The sequence below is a fragment of the Phaethon aethereus genome (assembly GCF_964289735.1).
Source record: "Phaethon aethereus genome assembly, chromosome: 1".
In the NCBI taxonomy this organism is placed as follows: Eukaryota; Metazoa; Chordata; class Aves; order Phaethontiformes; family Phaethontidae; genus Phaethon; species Phaethon aethereus.
The window spans coordinates 176438237-176465182 of NC_138575.1; the positions used below are offsets into that span (position 1 = coordinate 176438237).

The 26946-nt window shown below is 37.6% G+C and overlaps 1 protein-coding gene across 1 annotated transcript in view; it reads right to left on the bottom strand.

The window, feature by feature from the left end:
* PIBF1 (progesterone immunomodulatory binding factor 1) overlaps positions 1–26620 on the bottom strand; it is a gene marked incomplete at its 3' end in the record, with an annotated part of 135300 nt that extends 108680 nt beyond the window's left edge. Inside the window, exons 1-7 of the mRNA XM_081997503.1 lie at positions 26327–26620; positions 25395–25495; positions 23065–23263; positions 17456–17575; positions 9743–9876; positions 7647–7755; positions 1624–1805 (exon numbers count right to left, since the gene is read on the bottom strand). Coding sequence (XP_081853629.1) covers positions 1624–1805; positions 7647–7755; positions 9743–9876; positions 17456–17575; positions 23065–23263; positions 25395–25495; positions 26327–26578 — 1097 coding nt within the window. The 5' untranslated portion in view covers positions 26579–26620. The remainder of the gene's footprint in view (positions 1–1623; positions 1806–7646; positions 7756–9742; positions 9877–17455; positions 17576–23064; positions 23264–25394; positions 25496–26326) is intronic.
* Positions 26621–26946: the final 326 nt, after the last annotated feature.

Genomic DNA, 26946 nt, shown 5'->3' on the forward strand with positions numbered 1-26946 from the left:
TGACAGAGCGGCTTTGGGGGGCACCTGGCATCCAGCCAGGGTCAACAGACCACAAAAGGCAAAGTAAGATTCACAGAATTTCTCTTTAGCTGCTATCAAAGTGCAAGAGACAGACACCTCTGATATCCCAGAGGACAGTAAAGCAGGCTTGCACAGTATCCCAAACTGTGGTAGAGGCAAGCTACATTATGTCTCTTTCTAGGTTCCTCAAATGGAGGCAGCTCTGTAAAAGTGCCCCTACATCATTATGACAGAGAAGGATTTCACAGCGGTTTTCTGGAAATAGAAACCTAGCTACAAGAGTCAGTGTTTGCAAGCACTTTCTAGAGAAAGGCTGTTCAGACCTACATGATTTTTTAAAACCCCATTTAAAAGCAAGTCTTAAAAATTTATTTAAAATACAGAAGTTCCAGGTGAACACAGTTCTGAGATAAACACATGTAAAGCAAATTAAAAAAATAAAAGTTTAAGTAACTGCGCTGAAAGGAAAATAGTAATAAAAACACTTCTGATAAGCAATATGGGCTGGAACTCCATAGCTGATAATTTCAGTAAAGTGCTCTTCTATTTCCATTTAGATAACAATTTGTCTTTTAGTTGCATTACACTAGAGTCATATTAGCACACTTCATCTTAGTTATACAAGGACACAGAATTTATAGATGCTGTTTGCAGTTTCATCTTCCTGATTCAAACACAAGGAAGCAGATGAAGAGAAGCTGAACCTACTTCATACTCTAAGCTCATTCATTCAATCTATAGGTGTTTTTTAAGGACACTACTAACCAAAAAATGTTTTCTTGTTCATTGATGAAGTACATACAAGGAAATATTTGATGCAATTTGGGGATATATACTGAAATGGTATTTTTTGGCATCTGGATGTAGGGAAATAACATGAACTGGATAACCCTGAATTGTGAATAAGAAAAATCTAAATGTGGTTTGAAATTTTGAAGCATAACACATATGTAGCAAGACATGTAGCTGAAGAGTGTAGTGTTTCCAGTTCAACATCCCATACATACATATATGTATACCAATTCAAATACCATAAGGATTTGACACTATTTACCATTGTGGCTAGCATACAATGATCAACTTATTTCTCAAGGCTACATTTAGGGAATGTCTATTCAAACTTGAGAGATGAAAGACTCACAGCTCTAATAGCTGATATGAAACATACTATGTCCCATTTTAAACATTTATGAAAATTAAATATATTTTATTCTGCAATAATCATTTAGATTGTCTTTCAAATACTCCCATTTGGTGTGGGAGCAAAGTGAGATATGTAACATACGCACTTCAAAGAGTTTTTCTCTCTTTTGTAATTAATTAGAGTTACCTCCGTAAATTTCTATATACACCTAACAGAATAATTGCCATAAACTTTCAATACTGACATCTTCACTGCTATGGTCTTATATCAAAGGTTTAAAAAAAAAAATTCCTGACACACACTGAGACCCAACAGAAGTGTTCTGTTTCTACGCAAATATGGACTAGCTTTCTGGAAGTTAATTTTTTTCTTTTAATAAAACGGGACTTGTGCAAGAAACAAGGGAAAACAGTTAAATAACTTGTCTAGCTGATAGAATTGAACACACAACAACTTACCTGGCTGCAACATATTTTTCATACATTTCTTCCCTGGCTTTTTTGGCATCCTCTAGCTGAATTTGAAGTCTTTCAAGACGATCTTCTTCATGTGCACAGCGAACACTAAGCTCCATGTTTTGACGATTAAGATAATCTTTATCTTTTTGCAACAAGTTGAGGGACTGTTGTATGGTTGCCAGCTATAAAAGGCATTAAAAAGAACACTTTAACATGAACTTCAAGATAAGTATTTAACCTATGTACACTTTTGTGATTTCATTTTAACTCTCTTCTGTGAAATCACCTGAACAAAAAAACTCTATTTACGCTTATGTTCAACATAAGTTGGTGAAGCTTTATGCTGAAAAAAGACTTTAATGAAATTATAATTTTATGAGTTTTCATTATTTATTTCTGTTAGTTGGCACCTGAAAAAGAGGTAAAGTGCCCCTCAGTATCTAAATAGCACTGAAGTATTGAATAGTACTACGTCAGAAATACTGAGTCTTGGTGCCAACCTGCCATCCTACTGGCTACAACATTTTCATAAACAGATGTGAAAAGTTTAAGGGCACCAGAGTGATTATTGCTCTGTAAAGAAACAGTAAAACTGAGAGTTCGGGGGCTGAAGTATATAATGATTGTCATGGACAAGGTAATGTTCCAGGCCAGCACCAAGGGCAAAGAGGGTTATGCATACCTTCGTTTGACTTTCATTTAGCATGGTGTTGGTATAGAAGATTGAACAGATGCCAAAGCAGAAACATGAATATCTTGTGAGTCTCTGTAACAGCATTCCCAATCACCAGATCAATCATCTTTACTACTCCAAGAAGAAACTGGTGTGGGAAAGAGTAATCTCTGTCTATTCGAAGTGAACACTGTCAGAGAACAGCCACAGAGCATAATGGCACAGGTGCAGAGTGGTCCAACTCCTTTCTCATGATAGCAAAAGGCAGTTTTATCACCTTAAATAATTTTGCCATTTTAGCTCCTGAGGATGTCACGTGCCAAGTTCAAAGGACAATAAATTAATAATTTATCAAAAATATGTCCCCCAAAGCTATAAAGACATCATGTACATGTTTTAGATCGAATTCACTGATTCATAGAAGAGCTAAAGGTTATTTAAGGGAGATACTCGCGTCAAAGACATGGAGCAACTAGTTAAAAAGCTGAACAACTGTACCAAAACGAAAAAAAATGGTCTTAGAGGCATGCTTCTCTCCATCTGCCCATTCGCTGAGCATCATAGAGGGGGAGGTATAAATGTCTGCCCTATACTTGTTTTATTTAAGAAAAAAACCCACAACTGTCCCCCTCTCCAAGTAACAGGTTATACATATATCCACAGTGAACACAGACATAATTGATTACTACATGAAGAAAGAAACCGAGGAGTTACTACCTCTCCAATTCCTCCTCCCCTGGAATAAACACTGTGTAAACACTTACAACTCTATGCTCTTCCAATCCAGAACTTGTGATACTGTATCAACGTAAACAAAAACTACCACAGACCTTCCAGGAGATTTAAGTAATCACACAGTTTGAAGTGGTATTTTATTTTAAAATAGTGCTACTTTTATTCCTTCACAGATTAATTTAGTATAAAGTTAATGAAAAAATGCCATTACTGTTGCTACACTGCAGTACTTGATGCATACATACAAACCTGATATACATGACAATCATTTTTTGGCCATTGTTATATGCTGAGAACAAATCTGCATTTTGATGGCCTCATATGATGATGGAACACTGATGAATATACAGCCTAACAAAGCTTTCAAACTGATAGAAAGAGGAGAATATAAAAGATATTTTCTAAGAGAAACTCAGTTTCTCCCCTAGTGTTTCAGAGAAACTCTATGGCTACCTGTAAAATTAGGCAGAGGAATACTATCTTTAAGGTGGCAGTTATAGCCACTGTTTTATCTGTAACACTAAGGAACAACATCTCCCCTGAATTCTCTCAAGTGAAATTGGTCTCATTTACTCAGCTGCCAAAGTGTTAGCACACAAAGATCCTCCATATGATTCTTGCCTGGACCAGTACAGAAGTCAAGAACAACCTTCTCATGCAGTGCCCCTTTCATATCACATTAAAAAATAAATTCACAAATTAATTCTGAACGGCCAATCAATTATTTCTCTATTCCTTTTGGTGTTTCCTAGAAAGATTCCTATATAGAAACACAGCTTAAAAAAAAATAGTCTGATTTTGTATCAAAGTTGCACTGAGCTACAAACCATCTGCTAATCAGTCAATGACAATATAAACTGAAAAATTTTGTTTCTTCAGATTCAGTAAAAGCCTCTTCTCCCTCCCAAAAAGCTGTTGCAAAGTTACTCCTACATCAGATGAAGGGAAAAATCCCTTAGTCATTCCAACATTTTTGGATGATTCTATCCTAACTAGCTTACTTAAGGTGAATAATTAATCCTGGAGGTTCAGTGAAGCAATCCTCCTTATGAACAATTTAGATGTAGAAACAGTGACAATGGATACTGAGTAATGGAAGCTTGTACTGGTATAAACCATCAAAAGTCCTGTAGGTCAAGGCAGCGGACTGGAAATACTCTCTACATATGTTTTTCTTTGAGTCCTTTGACCCAAAAGTTATCATACATGCTCAGTAAGGGGGCCATCACTGAATGCAATCCATGCCTCTGAGATGAATGAATGAATGAACAGAGAAGCAGCAAGGGACATTTTTCTTGACCTGACAGGCCTCTGGTTCTTCAAATGTCTTTGGAGCAGCAGAAACACATTCCTCTCTGAAATACTAGTGCTACCAGAATGGCAATGATGGAGATGTGAGTGAAGTGACTGACCTAATTGGATCAGAACTCACTGGAACCCTGACAAAGATGAACATTCCTCTGAGCCTGAAGAGGCATTTATTCATTTACCCAGAAGAGAGACTTTCAAAGACTAATGGAGATATGTTAAAGAAAAACAGCCCATCACCCTGGTAGATAGTCATGCCAAAAAGGGAAGCAGCACTGGAATTCCTCTTGTCAATAAACAGTATCACAGAAAGAAGAGGTACAGAATATTACAATATGTCACTCTATTCCTGACATAGAAAAAGCTTCTGTAAAGGCAAAGTTAAGGGAACTTCAGGCAACTGAACCATTACTTCACTAGAGAGTCACAAAGAAGAAAAACTATGTATTCTATTGATGTCTAGAAAAAAATATACAAAACAAAACATAAGCCATACAGTAGCTCTGCCCTACTGTCACTATTGGTCAGAAAGAGCTAGAGTAAGTTATAACTAGTTCTGCACATTTTGAGGGATAGAGCACACTCACAGCATTCAGCCTTCACTTATAAATGTTGCCCTCTGACCTCCCACGTTCCTGAACTTACCAGCAGAGTTTGGAAGACTGCAGCAAAGGAAAACTAAGCTAGAGACCTAGGAAAATGGCATGTACATAACGCCTAGGGAAAAACAGAAAGCACTTGATCAATGTTGAGGGAGATAGCCAATGTTGATGTGAGGTTGGCCAGTTGTTTGAAAGATCATAGCAAGTGAGCAAGGCTTCTGATGACCAGAATCCATCTACAAGAAGGAGGACCCAGGGACCTGTAGGTTGGTAAATCTAATGAGGGATGAGGGGACAGCTGTCCACGTCAGTTACTTCGACCTTCGCATGGCTTTCAATAATGACTTTTCATAACATCTCTACAGGAAAATTGGCAATGAAAATTGGGTAAGCAAATATCAGTTGAGCAAACAAAACATGAGCCAGAAGTGTGCCCTGACAACAAAGAAGGCCAAATGTCTACTAGGCTGTATTAGCAACAATGCTAACAAGGTTGAAGAAAGTTACTATTATCCTGTGTTCAGTACTTGTGAGACTGTATTCAGTCTCACTCCGTGGAAGTATTTAAGAGACTTATAGAGGTGCTGCTTAAGGACATGGTTTAGTGGTAGACCGCATTGGGTTTGCATAGCAAAGTTTTGTTAGTGGGGAGGGCAGCAAGGGTGGCTTCTGTGAGAAGCTGCTAGATGCTTCCCCTGTGTCTGACAGAGCCAATGCCAGCTGGCTACAAGATGGGCCTGCTGCTGGCCAAGGCCGAGCCAGTCAGTGATGGTAACAGCACCTCTGGGAAAACATATTTAAGGAAGAAAAAACAGCGGCAGGGAGCAACTGCAGTGGGAAAGAGAAGCGAGAGTATGTGAGACAAAAAAGTCTGCAGACACCAAGGAGGGGGAGGAGGTGCTCCAGGCACCAGAGCAGATATTACCCTGCAGCCTGTGGTGAAGACCATGGTGAGGTAGGCTGTCACCTTGCAGTCTATGGAGGTCCACAGTGGAGCAGATATCCACCTGCAGCCCCCATGCTGGAGCAGGTGGATGCCCAGATAAGGCTGTGACCCCGTGGGAAGCTTGCGCTGGAGTGGGGTCCTGGTAGGATCTGTGACCCCACAGAGACAGAAGCCCATGCTGGAGCAGGTTTGCTGGCAGGACTTGTGACCCCACAGGGGACCCATGCTGGAGCAGTCTGTTCCTGAAAGACTGCACTCCATGGAAGGGGCCCAGGCTGGAGCAGTTTGTGAAGACCTGCAGCCTGTGGGAAGGACTCACGTTGGAGAAGTCCATGGAGGACTATCTCCCATGGGAGGGACCCCACGCTGGAGCAGGGGAAGAGTATGAGGAGTCCTCCCCCCGAAGACAAAGGAGCGGCAGAGACAACGTGTGATGAACTGACCACAACCCCCATTCCCCAATCCCCCTGTGCTGCTCAGGGGGAGGAAGTAGCCCAGGAGAGAGAAGCGTGGGGAAGGTGTTTTTAAGGTTTGGTTTTATTTCTCATTATCTTACTCTGATTTGATTGGTAATAAATTAAACTGATTTCCCCAAGTTCAGTCTGTTTCGCCTGTGACAGTAAGTGGTGAGTGATCTCTCCCTGTCCTTATCTTGACCCACAAGCCTTTCGTTTCATTTTTCCCCTGTCCAGCTGAGGATGGGGAGTGACAGAGCGGCTTTGGGGGGCACCTGGCATCCAGCCAGGGTCAACAGACCACAAAAGGCAAAGTAAGATTCACAGAATTTCTCTTTAGCTGCTATCAAAGTGCAAGAGACAGACACCTCTGATATCCCAGAGGACAGTAAAGCAGGCTTGCACAGTATCCCAAACTGTGGTAGAGGCAAGCTACATTATGTCTCTTTCTAGGTTCCTCAAATGGAGGCAGCTCTGTAAAAGTGCCCCTACATCATTATGACAGAGAAGGATTTCACAGCGGTTTTCTGGAAATAGAAACCTAGCTACAAGAGTCAGTGTTTGCAAGCACTTTCTAGAGAAAGGCTGTTCAGACCTACATGATTTTTTAAAACCCCATTTAAAAGCAAGTCTTAAAAAAAATCTATGGACTTGGCAGTGCTAGGTTAACTGTTGGACTTTATGATCTTAAAGGTCTTTTCCAACCTAAATGATTCTATGATTTGGTGTGCCATGTCCCATTCTGAGTTCCCCATAAAGACATACATTAACATACTGGCGCAAGACCAGAAGAGCTCTACCAAGATGGTCATGGACTGCAGCATGTGGTGTACGAGGTGTTGAAAGAAATGGTGGGGTTTTTTTCAGCCTTCAGAAGAGAAATCTGCATGGGCAAAGTGTTATTGTTAACTTCAACTGTCCAACTGGAATGCATAGAAAGAACCAGACTCTTGGAAGTACACAGGGACAGGACAAGAGGCAGCAGGAAAAAAAAGCTGCAACAACTCTGATTAGATTTTTACAAAACCTTTTTCACAAAGAGCGTGGATAAACACTGGAACAGATTGTCCAGAAAGGCTGTGGAATCTCCATCCTTGGAGATATTCAATATTTGACAAAGCCCTAAGCAACCTGACCTAAGTTGGCTCTGCACTGCATGGGAGGGTTGGAACAGCTGGTCTCCTGAGCACCATTCTAATCTAAATTATGATCCTACAGGTGATACTGACAGACTTGATTAGACAAAGAATCGAATTCCTTAGGTGAAGAAATAGAAAATTACTGAAATAAAATTTTTTCTTTACCTCTTTTGATAAGTCATTTCTTTCTTCAGCTTGCGCTTTGTGTGACACCTCTAATATTTCATATTTTCTTCTGAGTTCTGACAATTCATGTTCAAATATATCACGTTCACTGTTAAAATAAAGTGAAACTATTAGATGCATAATAGTAATGAACAAGATTCCTGTGCATTTGTAATTTCTCAGCCTTCTTTCAGTTCATGACACTGACTTCTTCCAACCAGACACTCATAGGGCAATTAGCGATTATCTTATCTTTTTTAGTTATTAATACCTGCAACAGTATCTTATTATATGGAAGAATTTTCTTTGTTTCTAAGTATTTAAAAAATAGTCCTAAATTATAATACAATAATGCTGAATTCCTATCCTAAATTATTCATCCTCTTCTGCTTATTCTTCTTTAGTGTAACTTTGGGATATAAATTTCTCCTCTTAGCAATGAGCTGTAAAGTACACTTGTAGATCCTTTTAGCTTTATCAAGCTTTTGATGCTATTTCCTATGACATTCTCTTGAATCTTTTGCAGACATTGAAGCTGGATGAACAACTAAGGCAACTTCATTCCCATCATCCTAATCAAACAGAAAGCAATGTATACTTGTTCTCAGTTGCTACTCTCCCTTGGATACAGTCCCTTGATACCAGAGGGTGTTGTACTACTCTTCTCATGTTTAAAATATACGTGACACAGCTGCAAAGATTATACTGGCATCCTGAATAAGAGAGCTTTCCATAAGCACAAAGAAGCAGCTCTGTGTCTCCCCACTTGATGTGATCCTGTCAGAACAGCAAAATGAATGAGCTTGCAGTTTGGAAAAAAGCTAACCAGTTTTATGTTAAGCACAGCATACCTTTAAAACTGAGATAACCTGTAGTACACCAGAACTAGAAGATTTGACATTACATTTTTAAAGGCAGAAACGAGCCTCAAAGTGATTAACTTCTGCAATGCTCATGCAGTCACACAAACAGTGCTTTCCCTTCCCCTTCATCTGTGCCTACCTGATGAATAAAACCCACTCAAATATGGATTCAGCACATTCATTCATGCCTTCTTCAACTCAAGACTATTTAAAATGTACACTGTTAAACACCGGGGCCATTCACATGAAAGTTATTACAATCCACTTATTAAGATGCAGTTTCGCGTGGGAAGCAAACAATAGCACCAATCCACCCAATTTGCAACAAGCTTCCAGGTAGATTCCAGGGTTGTTTTAGTGCATATAGCTGTGAACTCAGAAGACAGACTCTCCTTCAAATGACTTAGTGGCAAAGTCATTTGTGTCAGTGACTGTGCCTGAGTTCATTCAGTCTGAACAACTAAGGACCTGACAGGGTGTTTTCTATTCATAATCCCCACCTTTTAATCCATTCCCCAACAAATGTGACAAAGGCCAGATTTCTTGCAAGCACATTAAAAAAGCCACTTGGGAACTGAACTGTGAAGTATATGCCTATGACTGTACTTCTAAGAGGTCCATTTTCACTATTTTACAATTGTTGTTTATGAGATGGGCATTCAAACCATAGGGTAGAACTCCAAAATCTGTATTTAAAAAAATGAAAAGAGACACTGGAACTTCCTGCAGTTAAACCAATTCACTAAGGTAATCCTATGATTCTCTGACAAAGAGTTCTATAAAAGCCCTTTCAAATTCATGGTTACAAGGATATCTTAAGTTGTTAAATATTAATTCCCAAGGTCCTACCCTCTTAATTCACTGTGTACACATCACACCGTAGAGTACAGGGCCTTTTAAACTAAGGAAAAACCAGTACTTGTTCTAAGATGGTTGGCATCAACGGCTCCCACTTCCTTAGTTGCAATGAGACTGGTAGGCTCTTCTGAAAACACAGTAAATCCCTAAATATAAACTTTTAGGAAGATAATTTGATGCATTGGCTTTCAAAATGTTGTTCATCTTATGCCTACAGTATACTACAGGACATAATTGAACCACTAGTAGATTGAGGTAAGGAAAAGTATCTGTGATGTGCTAAGCTAACAATAATGAAATGAAAACCTCTAGTCAATCAAGATTGAAGTTTACCTATTAACATTTGTATGTCAGTAGGACTATAGAGATACCTACCATTTCACTTTATCATAGTTCTCTTGTCTGTAATCAGCTCGCTGAATCATCTGCTTGGTATCAGCCAGTTCCAGTGTCAAACGCTGGCATCTAACCTCAAGTTCTGACCGATTCCTCCTCTCTTCTTCATAGTTCTAGAAGGTAAGACATTTTGAAAAGATCACAGCTACACTATTTACTCAAATCAACCACCAACTAAGTTTTGTGAAGACCACTTATGAACATTCCAATGGTATTATTTTCATTTTTCTCATCCTTCGGATATTTAGCATACATCACAAAGTAACCAGCAATACTGATACTCAACTCACGGTCACAAAATCCCAACACGAAGAAAATTTTCGTGATGGCATATCATTAGGAGCCCATCACCTAAACATACGATTGTTATTCATCCTAACATATTGGTATATACAGCTTATTTTTATGTTTACCCTGATTAATGGATATACATTAAACAAATTAACACTATAGAACACTTTCTTAAACCAATTAACATGTCATCATTTATAAAGATGGCATTATCATAATGGTAAGGCCTCTGTCAGATGTTTTTAAAGGTGCTGTCTACAAGTTAGCTAGAGTTTCAAATATGTAACATACAGGTGCAAGTACCCTGTTATACAGTGTAAACATGACTCATCCTGCAATAGGAAATGGTGGTAAGGGCACTTAACTTTTAAGTGCAAATTGAAAGATTAAGTTTGAATACAATTCCTCTGTGGATATTCTGTGCCATTCTGCTGCTAATACCATGCTGGAACTCATACGCCCTTCACAGAGTGGGCTATCGAAGCTCCTACAGTACTACACATTTAGCAGCCAGAAGACAACTACCAAAAGTATAAAATTAAATTGGTTAACCTTTGGACAAATTTGTCATAAACAGCTCTAAAGCACCAACTAACAGAACAGTTAAATATCTATAAGATTAGTTCCTTCTAACACCTGAGACCTAAACTAGGTTTTGAATTTTAACAAATCAGTTGTTAATGTCATGTAACAATATGTTAACTCCAGGGAAGAGGAGGAAAGTTAAATTCTTCTTTTGAAAAGTGATACTAAGACATACTTAAAGTATCAAACTGTTGAACAAGTAATTAAAGGGGTTTAGTTTTGTTTGTTTTTTAAACATTTACTATAATTCTTGAAGAAATACTAATTCTACTGCATAGGCCACTGTTTTCCAACTACCTAATCTTTTAGGTGTCAAAGTTGTATTTTAATCACAGAAAAACTGGGGCAAGGCAAGCTAATAAACAGTCTATAGGCTAACACACAAATCCCCCTATACGGTATGCATATCTCCAGGTAGCAGATACACAAGCTTCTGGACTTCTATAGCAATATATCTTAAAGACATACAATCAACCTGCCTGTGCTTAGGAAGAATAACCTTTCCTTTGCATGTGATGAAGTTAATTTAGTTTGTAATAATGTCCATATACCCTGAACTGATTTTAAGATCTCTGCAGTGGAACAGCTTTATCTTTCAATTTATCTTCAAGAGATAGCTTGGAAGTCTTGATGAACAGCTTTGTCCTGTTGAAGCAAAAAGGGGGCTTTTAAAAGCATCAAGACACAGAGCACTTTCAAGGATAGAAATGAGGTCCTGGAAATAATACCAATAAATAAAAATAACTTAAGCAAGTCCACAAACCTTAAAAATTTAAAGGACAAACAGTACTTCCTCACATGGAACACGACTGCAATGATCCTGTCAACAATGCATGGCTTTTCTTCAGCTTTTTACTAATTTTTGCTAATGCAGAGAGTAGCAACTCAGACAGATGAGGTGGTTAAAACAAACAAACCTGTCCTATGTGAGATAGGTAGGCAAACATGGCCTAAAGAAATTGTTAACAGAGCTGTCCAAGAGACCTAGTATTAACCAGTACAGGTGGTTTCTACATAGCATGTAAAGCAGCGCCTATACTAAGAATTGCTTCCATTTGGTTTACAAACACTGTCAACAGATGGATGTTTCAATCAAGAAGATTCTGAACCTGCCTGATCTGCACCATTTAAAACTCAAACTGGTAGAGAAACTATAGATCTAATCACAGACCTCAGTTTTATGACATTAAACTTCATTGTTATCCTCCATCTGGAATGAATAGCAGCTTATAGCAGTCACTGAAATGAACACCTATCTAAATTTCAGGTACAAAAGCTGGGTGACATACTTTTTGAACAAAGTTAGTGACACGTAATACATGGTAAGGATTAGTTGATCTTTCAAAAAGCCTTCGGGGATAAGAAGATAAACAACAGAAATGGAAGGAAAAGATTCATCAGCCAATCAAGCAGAAGTAGCACGACTTCTTCACACCGTTTGCAGATAAGCCTGTGGAAGAAAGTGATCCTGCTTTTAAAAAGCTTATTTCAAAGAACTTCATCTTTGAAGGATCATTTACACAAGCCAAAACTTTCTGTTCATATCATAAGGTACCTAAGACCCTAGGTAAATGTGAAGCTAGTAATCTATTGTGATGTGAAAACCAATTCCTTCAAGTTATTTGGATAAGGTGCTGCTACTTTAGTAAAGATGACATTTTGCTTCAATCTGTTTACATAGTATGCATTCAAAAATTATTGGTCAATACATTATTTATTTGCATACAACTGCCCAAATGTCAGGAAAAAGTTATACATAACTGGATGAATAAGACATCTCTTCTAGTATGGCAATATGACATTGGTAATCTGCCAAGGATTGTAGATGGGACAATATCTGCCACTAAAAATTACAAACAAAAATGTTGAGCTACTTCCAAAACAGGGAAGCTCTTCAGGAAAGGTAAGAAAAAAGCTTTGGTGTAAGTGCCTCTATTGCAAAAGAAAGTCAGGGAATGAAAAGCTCTTCCTCTCTGGATCTGAGCTGATGAGAATCTTCAGTGAAATATTCTCAGGTGAAAAGGATCCTTGATATCATTGCATTAGACACTAGAATTAAGCCATTTGGTCCTCCTGAACAACGACTAGCAGTCTATATGAGCCATAGCTATATATCAAGAAAGGTAGAAAGACATTGGATTAAAAAGAGAACTTTCATAGATATGTAAGTTTCCTTGAGTCTTGGAAATGTTAAACAGCTGCCCCAAGATCATAGTTATTGGTAGAATATTTCTTTCTGCAGCTTTGTTCCTGAACTGGATAAATAATAATGAAGGAAAGAAAGCACATATCTCACCTAAGACTGAGGCCTCATCTGTCCTTTCTAGAGACAGATATGAAGACAAAGTAATCAAAGCACTGCTTGAAAGAACTGATGTCAGGGTACTGGGGAAGGGTTCTAGGGTGCAGGCTTTAATTGCAGATGTGCAAACTTCAGAAGAAATCTTAGGAAAGGCAGTCCTCCTGCAGTAACAACAGTAGCCTCAATTTTACAACATTCAGATACCTCTAGTGCCTACTGATCATTTGAGTGCAATAGCTTAGTTCTTTCTTTGAAGACTAGAGAAACGTTATTCCTCCAGCTGTTAAACATTATCACAGAGAAAATTGTTAGGTTTGTTTAGCAAAACCTGACAGCTACTAATCCCGATTCAGAGACAAGGTCTTAGAAGAGATCTTTGTCCTACATACATCCAGCTTTGTCTTTAGGCTAACCATAGCTTTTAGACAACCGTCATACTATAAATTTGATGGCAAGTTCTAAAGGCAACTTTACAGAAAAAAAAAACTAAAGAAAGGAAGCCCTGACAAAACTGCATCAAGACCAACTTCCATGAAAACATTGCCAAGAAACTCATAGCCAGAAGAAAGCAATACTTAATCTTCTAGAGCTACAAAGAAAAGCAGAATTTCTTTCTCAGACTCTCTCCCAGCCCTGAGAGAAACACGCGAGTAGTAAATTACATCTGTTTGAGGGAAGGTTCTAACCACTTTGGAAGCAAACAACTCTGAAAATAGTGCACTGATGTTAAGCGAGGGAACACACACATCAGAAGCTGGTTTTGTTTCTGGGAAGCTCCTGGTAATTCAACACTACAGCTAGACTTTCTTCTATATCTGTACCTCCAAAGGTGGTGGTGCCAGCATTATTTGTACTTGAAGTACTGAGCACTGTAAAAGAAGGACTGAAATGAGCCTGTACTATACATTTAGTAACAGATCAGTTAGCACTGAAATACAAGAATATCGCTTTTATCAGTTCCACTGCCTGCCCCCAGTCTGTGGCTGCTGCACCTAGAATCAGAGGAACCGCACTGTTCTAAACCACAGATGCAACAATTGTGTACAGAGACCCATTATCTTAGTGGTAGTACTGCAGAATCATTTATATTGACCACTTTAAAAACAGAAAGATCTTTGTCTGTGACAAAGATATTTTGACACTAGCTGTGTTTATCAGATTACATTCCAGTCCTAGACATGAGTCTTCATGCACTGTTCTTTGCTACCAGTTGTCAGAAGCAGCTCCCTAGCCTAGTGGGTCTGCCTTACAGATTCAGCAGGCTTTGATTAAGTGCTAACTCAGAGCAGCAACAGACAATCAACAAGAGAACTTTGTTAGAAAGTTGTAGAGTTTTAGCGGTCATACTCCTCAGCAAATTAAGAATTAGAGTGCTAACAGAGGCTGATACATGCTTAGAACCGTCTGAACAAATAAAATGTATTTTCATACACCTAGAGTACAAATACAGGTGACAAACGTTTGAAAGATGTCTTGTGCTCTGAAGCCAGAATTAAGTTTTTCTAATATAAATGAATTAATGAATTGCCTAGAGATAAAGAACATGTGGATTTGTCAAGTCTTAGAGAACCAGTTTCTACAAGGCTACACTGACAAGTCAATTTTTACAGAATCAAGCTTCCTAGCTGGTACAGCTGGACGCTTATAAACTCAGTTGGCTGACAGGGCCACAAGACCAGGCCACTGTACTCACTACAGCCATCCTGTAACAAAATAACACAGCTGATGTTAGGCAATGGTTGTCTTGAGTGATGAATTCATTTTATTTAATATTTAAATTTTCCTAGACCTGGCTTAACACATTAGAGAAGCTTGGATTTTCCTTCAAACTTTTTCAATTGTTTGTTGGCTAGATAGACTTTCCTATGAGTCTATACATAGTTCTCTCTTATTTCTCATTACTTTTTTTTCCTGGGTGAAGAGCTACAGGTATAAAGTTACTCAAATCTAGTCTGTTAGCCATGAACAACAAGAAAAGCCGGCAAAATCCTCCTCCCCCAAGCCATCAGTAGTTAAGAGAAAGATCTGGGATAAGTATATATTTTAGTTCATTTCCATGTTCCATAAAGAGAAAAAAACACCATGTTGAAACTCATTAGGAAGAGCCTTAATTATTTGCAATAGTAGAAAAAAAGGAACGCTTATTGTAGGAAGTGGTTTATTCTTAGAGAAGGAAAAAAAAAATAAAAGAAAGATTGTCTTCAGTGATGACTGTATTTCAAAAGTCTGTATTAGTAGTTTCTTATAGAACCCAGAAGAGACACTTTTTTGATGAACTATGTAGAGAACAGAAATATTGCAAGTGTTGGAGAAAACTTAAAATTTAAGGAGTATTGGATGGGAAACAAGAGCAAGGATTTGAAGAGTGTAGGTTATTAAGTAACAAGCAGGGAACTTGAGCAACTATGTTTCATGTAGCTGGAAATAAAGAATGATTCAAATACTACAAAAACAGTGAAAGAAGAGTATAAGGGCTTAAGTAAGACTCTGAAGGAAACCATGCTTTATTTCCTACTGGTAAGTTTTCTTGCAACAAAGCTTGACCTTATTGGAGGAGTTCAAATAAGTAAGTTACCCCAACAGTACACCTTGAAATCACTTCTCTGTAAGCTGCAAAAGATGCTGAGGTATGTTAGCTTTAGTGTACTACATACATTAGAGATGCTAAAGTACCCTCACGTATTGATGACGCTCCTCTTACCTTATTATCAGAAGCAGCCTGAGGTACCTTGTTACAGTGACACTCATTAACAACAGGTCAAATCTGAACTTGCCAGAAGCAAAATACAGAGACTCTTAAGTCTCTCCATCCATAAGATACCTCATATCAGGTCATGTTTCACTAAAAATCCGAAACAGGTCATCTCTATGCATAACAGATAAGGGTGAAGACTTGGGTTTGGGTTCTTTTTGTACATATGGAAGAACTGTAGTATGTGATCTTATATGAAACCTGAGAATCCTAAGGAATATTTTTTATTAACAACTTTAAGCCTTTTCTTCTTGTGACATTTCAACATCTGGATCCCTTCCCTGATTTTATTTTCTTTTAAACGAGGTATTCATTTTCACTAACTGTCTCTCATTTTAAGCATGATTATGCAAACAGGGTATAAGCATTCAAAGAACTACCTCAGTTCAACACAAGCAACATTCTAGTGCTTTCTCTGAGCATCAAAAGAAAAGCACAGTAAACTTCAAACTTTGAAAAATAAATCAGTGGGAAAGGTGGATATTGCCACCATGTGGTAAAAAAAAAAAAAAAGAAGAAAAACAGACGTTTCTATATTAAAGACAGGTCAATGTACCCAAAAAATTGTTTCCAGCACAACTTTAATTACCGTTATCTACCCCATTAAACTGCTGCAGCAAAAATTAACACAGATGTCAGTCAAATCTCAGAAGGCTAAAATCCCCCGGTTGAATTTTATTAAATCAGAGCACATTAAATGTACAATAAAGGAAAATGTCCATGTAAATCAAAGCTAACAGGATTAATTTAACTTCAGTTATGACCAGAGATGATGACACAAAGATGCACAACTTTTTGATCTAATTAGAAAAAGTAGTCAATAAAAGAAAAACGAAAATAATACGAATTTCACAAGATAATCCTGTATAATTAAGATCTCTTTACATCTGATTATTCCATAAGCAAATTTTGAGGGAAAAAAAAAAAAGGTGGTAACTAAAGAATAATTTCAGAAGTAGTAAAATGACAGTGGCATTTAAGTCCCTGCTAGCCATGACTTGGCTAAATGTACTCTGGGTAGCTGAAACTGTCTTAATGCAGCTCCAGATTTATGCAGAACTAAGCTAAAAGACAAATCATCCTAGTTGTATATATACTAAGAATACTATAAATATTCATAAATACCTTAAAAAAAACATTCTCCTTATACTGTTTCAACTCCTTTCACTCTTTGAAAATAAAAATTAAATTTGTTTAGCAAATTTGTTTCTCTGCTTCTGGCATTTATACCTTACCTGAAATCAAATTATCTTTTTCTTTAGTATAGATATAAATATAAAAATTATAATATAAAAGGTGAAAAGCATAACAGAAGATGGAACTGCAAATAATTCTTAAAAAATGTACTTTTATATGATGAAAACAAAAGGTGAAGCAAATTACTACCAAGACATCACCATCTCAAAAACTATACATTGAGCCATCATTGTGTCTTCAACTAGTGTGGATGGATCTCCTGTCTCAGCTTCCCTGCCTCAACCTTGCCCTCAGAAAGCATAACATAGCTTGTAAGAGTCCATCCTGAACAGTCTCATGAGCAAATCTTGCAGGTTATCCATAACGTAAAATTAGCTGTTATGCAAGGACATATATAACATGTTTCCCCTTTGCCTCCCTCCCCGCCCCCTCCAACCCCCAGTAATTTTTATATGGCAAAAAAGCTTTTATATCTTATACATGAATAATGATTTGGAGAATGATTTTTTTGCAAAATATATATATTTACACAGTTTCTTTATTGAGATAATTAAGGTGGACAGACCTCTGTCAGACACTTAAGCTGGGATTTGTACCCACTTAGTTCTTCTGTTAGGCTCTCCTTTTTCATCTGTAGCTCACTTAGCTCTTGTTTCAAGGAATGGACTACTTCATAGAATCGGATCTAGAAAAACAAGATATATATCCTTCACAATCGCAACTAGCAAAACTGCAATCACAAAACTACAATCCCAAACACAAATCAGCTCAATATTCTATGGCAATAATTCACCAAATGATTTCTAGTGCATATCAGGAACCTGGTTGGGGGCAGGGGATATTAAATCAAAGACAGTGCTCCATTCAACTAAAGCAGCTTCCAGTTAGTCTGCCCAATTAAGAAATACAGCTGCTAATGGACCACATGGTCCCACCCTCTTACTTGTGCCAACTCTACAACCTATTTGATTAACAGTGTAAAAAGAAAAAAAAAAGGCCTATTTAGCAACAAACCAACTTAACTCGCTAACCTACCCGAAGCCAATATAAATTTTTATGGGGTGTATAGAAATGGAGAGAGATTAGCTTTGTTTTGTGCCAGTTCAGTGTGCTGAATCTGCACCAAGAAAACTGCAAGAGCAAGCACAGGAAGCAGGAACAGCACATAACCAGGAAGAAGCGTGACATCCCCCCCCCGCCCCCCACTTTCAGCAGTAGCCTGTTCCTATATGGGTTCAGCTGCACCATGCAACTAAGCCTCTGAAAGACTCCAGTCTGCTAAATAAGCCCTGAAAAAGCCTTGTAAAAGGATTTAAAAATAAATTAAAAAAAATTATAACACTCTCTTTGGCCACTCTAGTCATAGGCATAGTCTCAGAGAAGTAAGTCTCAGATTCGTAAAACTTTTCCATAACATTTCTACTGAACAAGAAAAAATACTAGAAAACACTGTTGTAAAACCACAGTCAGTAGTAAAAGAAACAAAAAGGGACAAAACAAAGAAGAAAGAGCTTTTTTGATATACACCCACACACACGTACACAGCAGTTATTACTCCCAGATTAACCTGATACCTTGTTTTGAGGAATGAAAAGAATAGATAATTAAGCGCTGTTTTCATTCAAAAGCTACTCCATACACCTCATCATTAATGCTTTGTTTGATATATGGTTAAAGAAGAAGTACAAGCAAGAATGCACAGATAAAGGTAAGTGTTCAAGAGCAAACTGCACTACACTTCCATGCAGAAGGAAGACAGGTCTGTTTTGCTACCTGTAAATAGTAGAAGACAAAGAAAAGTTCCAGGTATGTTCCATATAATTAGCAACACGGAAAGAAGCCATGGAAATTTGTGATGTAAATGTAGGTGTATTTTGCTTTATGCAATAAAGCAAGTAATGCAACACAACTGTAAAATTAGTAGTAAGGCAGAGAAGTGAAATTTTCTAAAAAGTGGGGTTTTTGGGGTTTTGTTTTCAATTTTTTCCAAATACTGTGCTTGTTGAAAGTTGCAATTGTTTGAATTTGTTGTATTCTACAAGAGAGCTCCACTTTTCTTCCTTACCTTTAGATGCAAAATTAAACCCAAAATAAGGTATGATGATTTTTTTGTTCATGTTCTGAAAATTCCAAATGAGAAATTCAGTTATCAAATGCTATAGTTAGAACTATAAATTGTCTTTCTGTTTTGGGAAGTGAACTAACTGCATATTAATGCTTTCTTTTACTGCTTCGTTACTACTTTTTTAATTGCAATATTCTATTCGTTCAATATTTGAGTTTTTTCATGTCCACCTGTGAAATCCCATTGCTTCTAATGGGTTTGCTTGAAATCAAATAGTGAAGTTAGTTTTGTGGGTTCTTCCTGCCTTACAAACTACAACAGGCTTCAACTACTTCCTTAGGAAAAAAAATAAACTTTAGAAATGCGCATGCAAAGCAGCGAGTAAGTAGAATTTTAGTCTCTTAACTACAGCTTCCGCTGACTACAGTTTTCATATATCTGGATTCCTTATGAACTTGTCTGATTACATCTGAAACCAAGCGACTGAATTTCAATCAAATCATCTTTCCCCAAAAAAGTTATTACAATTTTTTTTTCTTTCTTAAAAAATAACCTTCATGGTCACTAACTGGTAACCATTTAAAGCACTGTTGGGTTTTTTAAACCACATCTAGCTTTTCCCTTAAGTTCCTGTATTTTCGCTGTGATTTCCCTAGGAAACCTAACTTGTGCCACATGTATTTCCCAAATCACAACAACCCGAAAACAGATTAGCCAGTATCAAACCAAAATGACATGGGATACAGGTATCAAGGATAAACATATCTGCACAGCCTTCCCAAGAAAAGATCAATCCATGGTAGGAAGAAAGTGAAAATGAATGCAGCACATGAAGGGAAGGCTGTACCATAAGTTCAACTGTTATTGTTATTTAGCTTGCTTGACAGACAATAAACATTCACATAATTCAGCAGTCAAAGCACACACTGCCTCTTGCCGAATCAATACAGCAGAAACAAAAAGTACTGTAATGGGATTTCAGAAACTACTGCATATCTTAAAAATTATAAATTGACATAGATATGCTGTAAGGAAAAAGTTACCACTTACTAGGCAATCTTTTAAAAACCTTTTACCACATGCCCACCACTTCTTATGGAAAACTAGAGTTAAGCTGAAAATGGGTGGGTGCAGAGGAAAAGAAAGTTTGCTTCTGTTAAATGAAGTTATGTGAAAGTATTTGCATCAGTTAACTGCTGCCTTAAACAAGGAACAACTGTGTTGTAGTGAGACAAATGATGAAACTAGAAGACATTGTCATTGAAGTTGGATCAAACAGCATTTGCAGATACCATTTTTAAAGAACTTGGTGAAAAACTGTTACAGAAGAATACACAAGAAGCTCACTTTACGAAACAAATTGATTCAGCTGCCAAGTACCACTTCAACAACCTGAAGTGCTGTAAAATTTTGTGTATACTGTTTCTTAAAAAAAAAAAAAACACACACACTTATAAAGTTAAAAAACCACTAAATTTTTACATGTAAGTTCAAAACAAAAAAGCATAGTTTTAAAAGAAAGATGCTTAAAACACCATTTTTCATTTGTCGTCATCATCATTAACATTAAACATTCCCTAGCTTAGCCTTTGCTCTAACATGTCACTATTGCACCCCTTTGTGGAAGAACAGTGAAAAACAGCTCACATTTGTTTTCATTCTAGTATTTTAAACTTGCAATATCTCTCTATTAAAAAAATCTATATTTAAGCATTTTCTGCTGTTACTTTTTCCCTTCAACATCCTTTTCCTAGCCCTCAGAAGCCAAATGAATGTAGAGACAGGATATGCAGAACAGCTCCATAGCCTCCCAGCATCTGTACCAGCTGAGTAACTCAAAGTAATGATAAACAATCACTGAGCTTAATTGATACACTCAGGTTCACACTGATCCCGTTGCCAGAAGAAATTGAGTACAGTATATCTTTAGAATGCCTTTTCCGGGGGGGGGGGGGGGGGGAGGGGGGGTGGAACATTTAGCCAGAAAAGGACTTCTTCAAAAGAAAAAAGTGACATATGTGTAAAGAGGAAAGGAGCTTCACTGAACACATAAATAATGGAGTTTGGGTCACAGACAAAAGTAGCATTTACTGGTTGAATGCAAGAGGAAAAGAAAGGTAGATTAGGGGTAGAAGGTAGCTGTTACTCACCTCTCCCACTTCACCTCTTTTTTTAGAGACCCCTTCTGCTCATAAAAACAGTCTAAGCATTCCTAATTGTGCTGTGACAGTTTCGCTTCAAGCAGCTGGCAAGGTTACTAACTCCTGGTGTCTGTCCTGCCTGGCTACACAGTCTTTTGTACTCACTGGCAATCAACTCCTGAAGTCCTGGAGCTTCCTGCACACCAATTTCAAGCAGGCTGACATGGATTTCAGTTTGTGTTAAAATCTGCTTTGGTGACCATGGTGGTGCAAGAATCAACAAAAAACACTCAAATCCTTCTATAGAGGGCAGTGGGTACAACAGACAGCTAGGGGCTAATAACCCAGTAGGCCCCAATCTAAGTGTTCTTGTTTATCAATCAGATCCTTAAGATTTTCCTAGTACTTTCAAAAGTCCAAGTTTTGGAAATTTTGAAAAGATATTCCCAAGAACATTCTTTAGATGAGAATTACACGTTTCACTTCACTGTACATATCTAGAGCACCATATACCATGACTTTCATCCAGCTAGAGAAGTCATTCACACAGCATTTATATATCAACAAATGAACTAAGCTTTTTGACATTATGTTATTTATAGCTTCCTTAATAACTAGCTCTAGAGATAAGTACAATGCTAATACTTTGGTGAATTTTCACATGTCTAAATCCTCTTCATTCTCAGAAGTGTGCCAGGAGGCTCTGGACATGTCCCACGGTCTGTGAAAGCACTGTCTTTTTATTGCAAGCAAGGTATCCGCCCTGCCACTCCATCTACCCATAAGCCATGATTAACAAACTTCTTAAATCAAGAAAATTAGTCTTAAAGTATACTTTAAGGTACACTTTATATCCTGTGTTTAGTCAGATACGCAAGGGACAGATGGAAAGCGTGAGGAGAAAGGTAAAAGGTATTTGCATGAGCCGTCTCAACTTGTGGTTCTGGCAAGGCAAGTTTCAAATTCCTGTTTTCAACCTAATCGATTTCATATCATCAATGTGTGCCCACCATTTAATTGTAACACCCCATCTGCTTAACCTTCTTAAAATACATTAGCAGTTCTACTCTCTGTCTTAAAGAGACAGAAAGTCTCTTATCTCTTATGAGATCTCTTATCAATCTCTTATGAGCCTCTTATCAATCCCATTGGAGTTTGGGATTAAAAGGTTCTCCTCTTTACTGGAAGCCAGTCATAACAAAAACTGATCCAGAAGCACATCTGCTTCTGAAGGTCCTTCATTTCTAGTTGGGGAAAAGTAGGAACTCCAAGAGTACAGACTGGCTTCTATTACATGCACATCCCTTTAGTTCTAAATAAAAGCAATTTACAGCTTCTGGTGGGTTGACCCTGGCCAGCAGCCAAGCACCTATATGTCAGCACGCTCACTTGCTGCCTCCAGTGGGAGCAGGAGGAGGAGAGAGTGGGAAGAAGAAAAGCAAGAAAAGTCAGGTGTCAAGTTTTCTCAACAGTTTAATCAGTGAAGGACAGAGGTGAATTTAAAAAGAAAAAAAAGGCCACTCAAAGACAACCACACACCACCTCCCACAAGCAGACCAATGCTCAGACAGTGTCTGAGCAATAACCACCCCAACTGGAAGCCACCCCCTCCACCTCCTCTTTCATCCTCTACCTCCTATTTATATTGCTAAGGATGACATTAGATGGCATGGAATATTCCTTTGGCCAATTCGGGTCGGCTGTCCAGCTGTGTCCCCTCTCAATCTCATGACTACCCCACGCCTGCTCGCTGGGGACTGGGGGAGGCACGGTGGGGAAACGTGTAAGCCTCGAATACTGTGCAAGCACTGTCCAGCAATAGCCTAAAGACTGGTGTGTTACCAACACAGTTTTAGCCACAAATCCAAAACACAGCAAGATTCAGGCTGCTATGAAGAAACTGAACTCCATCCCAGCCAGACCCAGGATATAGCTATATTTTGAACCAATACAAAACACAATACTCACAGAAACATATTCAGGGATAGAAAGCTGATCTTCAGGGAGAGACTTCAGCTTCTCATAGCAATCATCTGTTAGTTCCAAATCTCGCAAGCTACGACGGATATCTCCAGCCCTCTCCCTTAACTGATGATTTGTTTCCTCCAGTTGCTTCTGTCTCAATAAAATAGTTTCCATTTCTTGTTTCATTAGAGCCTGATGTTTTCTTCAAGATGGATTTGAAAACAGAAGACAATAAGTAGCGAGTTACACAAGCAACAACCCTTCACAATACCCTGGACAGTGAGAGAGTTATGCTCATTTTGTAGAGGGGAAAGTTTACAGAGAAATTAGGCAATTAATATTAGCACAAAAGTGTAGACCACCATGGTTACACAATCAGATCAGACACAGTATACATAAAAAGCCAGAAAATTCATAGTCACTGACAATACAAATCCGAATCTGATAAGTGACAATCTCCACATATGCTGACTTGAATTTATAAACTAGTCTTAATTTACCAATTAAAAGGTTAAAAACATGAAAAAGAAGAATATATTACCACACAAAAACTATGGAACTAGTAAATCACCAAATAAAGCAATATTAATGTTAATTTGTATCTTGCCAAGTTTCGGCATATACATGCTTATGTCCTGTTCCACACACAACCCTTCACTGTGTTGGTGTTTTCTCCCAAGTAACTAGTGATAGGACCAGAGGAAATGGCCTCAAGTTGCACCAGGGAAGGTTTAGACTGGATGTTAGGAAAAACGTCTTTACTGAGAGAGTGGTCAAACATAGGAACAGGCTGCCCGGGGAGGTGGTGGAGTCACCATCACTGGAAGTGTTCAAAAAACATGTAGGCATGGCACTTCAGGACATGGTTTAGGGGGCATGGTGGTGTTGGGTTGACAGTTGGACTTGATCTTAAAGGTCTTTTCCAACCTTGATGATTCTGTAATTCTATTTTCTACCCAGTGTAACATACAAAGTTGGGGTCCTTTAAAAAAAAACAAAACAAACACAAACACCACTACACTTAACCAACCTTATTTCCAGCCTTAAGACACTATTATTACTATTATCACCAGTGACAAGGTACTATATGGCAAGAGAAACTGCATGTCACAGAGATATTTCAAAGTGTTTATTTTATTTAAATCAAATGTGACTGACCTACTCTTTTGGAGGTTTTAGCTGTAACTTGAAAACATACCCAAATTACATCATTGTTCAAAATGCAATAATCTCTACATTATTTAAAAAGTAATATTAAAAATACTAGCTTTGCTAGTACTTCACAGCAATGTCTGCCCCACTTATTTCAAAAAGACAAAAGAAAATCCCAAGTCAGCAAAGTAGTCACACATAGACATATTCTGACATAGCATACAATTCTCTTAAACCAGGATGAACAGTAAGGTAACAGACAAACAAGAAAAATAATGAAAAGACTGGGGAAAGGAAAGTACTTCAATCTTTTTATGCTCATTAATAGCATTAATGCTCATTTTGCACATTAGTACTTTTTTGTTGAGCACTCCTCAGACAACTCAAGTACGGCCAACATAAAAATATTCTACACTGGTGCAAATAAGCATACAGAATGAGAGACATTTTCCTGAGAGCCAGCTGCTCTTAGTTGAAAGACTTTGCTGTAACTAATCTCAGGTCTGGCTTCACATCACTAAATCTGCTCCAGGCTTACTACAGAATATGACTTTGAATGTTGATGCTGATGCATCCTCTACTGTAACATAAGAATATTAAGTAATGCTCTTTCTTCACAGTCCTATTACAGGTGTTAAAACATTTAATTGACAAAGTAATTTGGAGAAGACTGCTATCCAGTCTATTTTCAGCTATAGGTTAATTGAAAATATTTCAGAAAAGCAAGGAAAAAAGTAAGTTTCTACATCATCAACTGAAGGCATTTCTGACCAATAAGCAATCCTAACTGGAAGTGCTAGACATTATCCCCTTACCATTCCCCAAGTCATCCAGGCTGCAGTTATTAAAAATTCACTTCAAATCTGCCCCCTCTACCTACTCCTTTTGCTCTTCACTGGTTCTGAGAACATTCTTACTCCAATTTCCTGTTAAATTTTGAATCCAGGTAACTATAAAACCAAAACCACAAACTTCAAGTGAGAGCTTATTTCAAATTTACTTATATGTAAGCTGAATATATGAATTCCATTTGTAGAATGGAAATACTAATATAATCTGCAAAAGAAATCCTACTCATGTAATTCATAATCATCACTTTCCATTAATTGTCCATGAATTAATTTGAATTCATATTGGTAAGTAATTAAAGATGAAGGTTTTTTGTTTTACTTCCGTCATACCTAGCATCTTCTTGCTGTAATGCCAGCTGACTATCCAGTCGTAAAGACAACAGCTGCTTTTGATGGATTGCATCATTAAGCTTCTCTTCTAGCTCTTCAATCTAAATATATAGAATATAAATATAAAACGAAGAAAAGAAGTTACCTTGGTAATTTTTAAAACACATTTGACAAAAAGAACTTGAAAGAAAAAAAAGTGGAGAGCCCAATACACTGGGAAGTACAATAACAATTGTCTAAAAAGAGCTCTAAATATGCTAACGCTTCACAAAATACACTATGGATTTTGCCCTAATGAGCTAGAAATAAAAAAATTTAGTTCTACAATTCATGTTTTTCAGCCAAATAGCTACTTGTTCAGCTGATTTCAAACTAGGCTCAAACTCAGAGCAGCAAGCCAGTGAAAGCCAGACTCAGCATATAGTAGGTTGTACATGTGGACTGCACACAAACATGGCAAAGCTTTTACACCTTTCTTAATTAGTTTCATGTATCTTAGTGGAAACTGTACACACCAAAATCTCCTACTATTAGCATGTTGGTATATTGTAGCCACATCTTCATTAACAGATCATTGAATAGCATTCAGATGACTTTCCAGTATTCCTCAAGATCAGGTTAAAAGCTCTATTACGTCAGTGTTAAAATTATTCATGATTTCTGAAAGAACACAGGTCTTTTCCCTCTGTTTTTAGAAAAGTAAAAGCTAATTTGATCCTCCTCATCCATTTATAAGTAAAACACATTGGACAAATCATCTAAGTTTTACATACCTTTGTTTCCTCCTTTGCTCATTAAAAAAAAAAAAAAAGTTAAGTAGGCTTCCAGTATGTAATTCACAGAAATTCTTTTCAGAATGGAAGCTTCTATCATACTCTAAAAGCACGAGAAACAAGAAAAGATGATAGGACAAAAGAAGCAACATTTCTTACCTTGGTCAAATATTCTACTTTCAAGTTGTCAATCATCAAGTTTTTCTGAGATAACTCTATTTTAAGCAGCTGAAGATTATGGAGCAACTCTTTCCGTTCAATCAGCTGCTTAGTGATTTTAACAGTACCTTCTCTCTCTTCAGAGGAAGAAACATCATCGGTTGGTATTGTGGTTTCTAAGCTAATATCTTCAGACTCCAATGAGCTAGAAATGTTTACTTTCCTCATCTCCTTAAATCTTTTATGTGACATTTTCTTTCACTGTTTTCAAAGCTTTTTGAATTTATATTTTCAGATGAGTCCCCTGAAGAATCAACTGCAAAAATCAAAACAATTAAATGAAAGGCATCATGTCATTACAAAAAATTAACCAGTTAAACGAGACCACTAAGCAATACTTCTGAGCATCACATAATTATATTTTTTTTGTTCACCCAAGAAAAACATTTTAAGAAGCTCTGAAGAGGGCAGCTGCCTGAGGACTCTCTTCCAAAACCAGGGTTTTGACTTGCAACAAGCTAAACAGTGATGTGAATCACCCTGACTAGCAAGATGTTATAGCCAAGTCAGTATGTGCAGCTGCCATTCACACGGTCAGAAGAGCATGCACCAAAAACTCC